At 43.4% G+C, this 2,781-nt stretch overlaps 1 protein-coding gene across 1 annotated transcript; it reads left to right on the top strand.

Annotated features, from left to right (window-relative positions):
- Positions 1-1,323: 1,323 nt before the first annotated feature.
- LOC134949779 (paraneoplastic antigen Ma1 homolog) lies at positions 1,324-2,139 on the top strand. Its single transcript, XM_063938513.1, has one exon. It carries the CDS (start codon positions 1,324-1,326, stop codon positions 2,137-2,139), a length of 816 nt encoding a protein of 271 aa, XP_063794583.1.
- The last annotated feature ends 642 nt before the right edge of the window (positions 2,140-2,781 follow it).

The raw sequence follows: 2,781 nt of genomic DNA, 5'->3' as shown, positions 1-2,781 counted from the left end.
AGCTAATTCCCGGCGCTATTCATTAGTTGCCGAATAGAATCGACCCCATTGAATGTGATACCATTAATACAGGGAGACTGAGCGGTATACACACATGCATTACTGGAAGTCATATCAGGAGGAAGAGGACTAAGTCATTTATGAGCTGCAGCCTAAATATATAAATGTTAATAAGTTATTGACTACTCAGAGTAGAAAGAGAGCACTACTCCCTCTCGACTGTTCACAGGTTGATAGGAAAGGGAGTATGATGGACATTAATGCTCAGTGTCAGTGAAACCAACCCCTCAGGGTACAAGGATCTCCTCCCCCCCTTGCCAGAAATTGTATGGATGGACAAGGGGTGTGCCACTTTAGCAAAACCACTCTCCGAGCTGCGTGAGGTAGAAACACAATGCACCTATATGGATACCCCCTTCTAGCGAATAGACACCACTATACCCCTGACCCACTAAGTAGTCATTTGACTAAGACAATTTGAACTATATGACCTTGGAAGCAAAGTGGTGAAGTACTCCCTGAAAGAGTGTCCTTAATTGGCCTTAGCGACAAAGTAATCACTTACATCATCCGTCTGCTGACTACAAGAGGTGATCGTTTTGCTTACTAGTGTACCGCAGAGGAAATATCACAGCTATACTACTGGAGATAGTTAAGTTGAGCAGAAGACTGATGGATAATACGAATAAACCAAGACTACCAGGTAAACCAGAACACTGTTAGAGTGTGAACTAATTTACCAGGGCCCCAACAGTGCACTAAATGACTCTGAGTACCCGGGTCACTCATATATATGGTATTATTATTATTTTGTTTTTTTTGTATTGCATGCAAATCTGTTTGTATAGGCCCATAGAGAGGGATTAGTGGGGGAAACCCTACTGCATGTTATTGAGTGTTTCATAAGAGTTATTGGTCATATGCTATTCATTTGCAACATAATAAAACCTGTTATACTTACCATCACTGAGTCGAAGTGAAAGAAGGATCCAAAGAACCTAGAGGGAAAAGGAGAGAAAGGTATAAGGTATGCTAGTGTATATAAATAGCACAACATACTGATCATACATACATACATACATACATACATACATACATACACTAGCTAACGGCAGGGCTTACCCAAACAAGCCCGGGTTTACAAATTGGTTTGGGTGGAGGCACAAGATATTCATAGTTATTTTCACTTAACGGTAACCCCAAGATAACTATCAGCTTAGAGAGAAGGGGTTACAAAGTGGAGGCACTGCTGAGATGGGGTAGAGCAGCGCTGGTAGAACCCAGATAGTTGATCAAGCATCACTTCTGTAACTATTAATTACCATGGAAACGTTGACTGGAGATAGCACTTATACATGGTGTCAGAAAAAAGAGACCAGTCCTAGGAGATGTATGGGAGTATGGGGGGACTTTGAAGGTTATTCAGAAGAAGAGGTACTGAGCCGGATCAGCACTCTATATGGAGTCACTAGACCAAAGATAGTGGACAAACTGAGGGGAGATGTGGGAGGAATGGTGGCTGTATTGATAGAAATGGAAAAGGAACCAGATACCAGTTTAATCCCACCAATGATGATGGCTGATGAGGAAACAGGAAAGAAATGGAGTATTGTATGGCCGGTTAGGAAAGAGGAGGGAGTAATGGATACTCGTGTTTTAGGAGTCCCAGTAGCCTCAGGCCAGGGAAATGGGGACACTAATCTGACCGGAGGACAATTTGAGACAATAGTGGATAGGGTAGTATCACAGTTAGAGCGATGGCACTACGAAGGAAGCTATCGTAGGCTAAGGATCTTCTCGGGCATTGTGCCTGTACCTACAGGAGAAGAAACTTATGAAGACTGGAAGGAGGCTGCTGTGCAACAGGCTGAGGAGTGGCAGTGTCCTGATCAAATAAAACGTCAACGAGTTGTAGAGAGCTTAAGAGGGCCGGCCATGGGGATAGTCCAGGCGGCTAGACGGAGTAATCCAAATGCTACCCTGGAGACCTATTTAGATGCCTTAGATTATACTTATGGCACCCTGGAAGATGTGGTAGACCTTAATTCCAGGCTATACCACACTTTCCAAGAATATGGAGAGAAACTGAGCTCGTATGTAATAAGAGTAGATAAATTACTATATAAAATTGTTGATTAAGGAGGAATAAGTAAGGAAGAAGTAGACAAGAGTCGTATGAAACAACTTTTACGAGGAGCATTGACAACAGATTCGGTGGCACAAAAACTGAGATGTTCTGGGGCAAAAGAACAAAAGAACCCCCCAACTTTTAATGAGTTATTGAAAGAAGTAAAGCAGGAGGAGGCACTCATAGAGATGAGGGAGCGGACCATCAAAAAGGTTAAGGTAGTGCAATCCACAACTGAGACTAATTTATTGGAAGATAAAATCCTAAAACTGATAGAAGAACAGAATAAAAAAACAGACCAGTTTATAACCACCCAGAGTACCAACGCCTCTTCACAGAATGCTGCTTCCGACGTGGGTATTAGGGATACGGGAAGGAGAAATAACTTTACCACCAGAGGATGTTTTAAGTGTGGGAGGATAGGCCATAGAGCTTTCGAGTGCATCCTCAACCGCAGTGTATCCCGGACAACCAACACCAATGCTAATAGAGAAGATACCAGCCAGAGAAACGGGTGAGGGAGACCTGCGGACCACACAGGCCTCCTAGAAGTCGGATGCTGTGCAATGGGGAACACGTGGTGGAATGGGGACCTACCCAAAGGACTAATGGGAAATGCTCCAATTATGGCAGCTAGGATAAATGGGCATCAC

Source organism: Pseudophryne corroboree, chromosome 8, assembly GCF_028390025.1.
Source record: "Pseudophryne corroboree isolate aPseCor3 chromosome 8, aPseCor3.hap2, whole genome shotgun sequence".
NCBI lineage: Eukaryota > Metazoa > Chordata > Amphibia > Anura > Myobatrachidae > Pseudophryne > Pseudophryne corroboree.
This window is presented reverse-complemented; position numbering and strand designations above follow the sequence as displayed.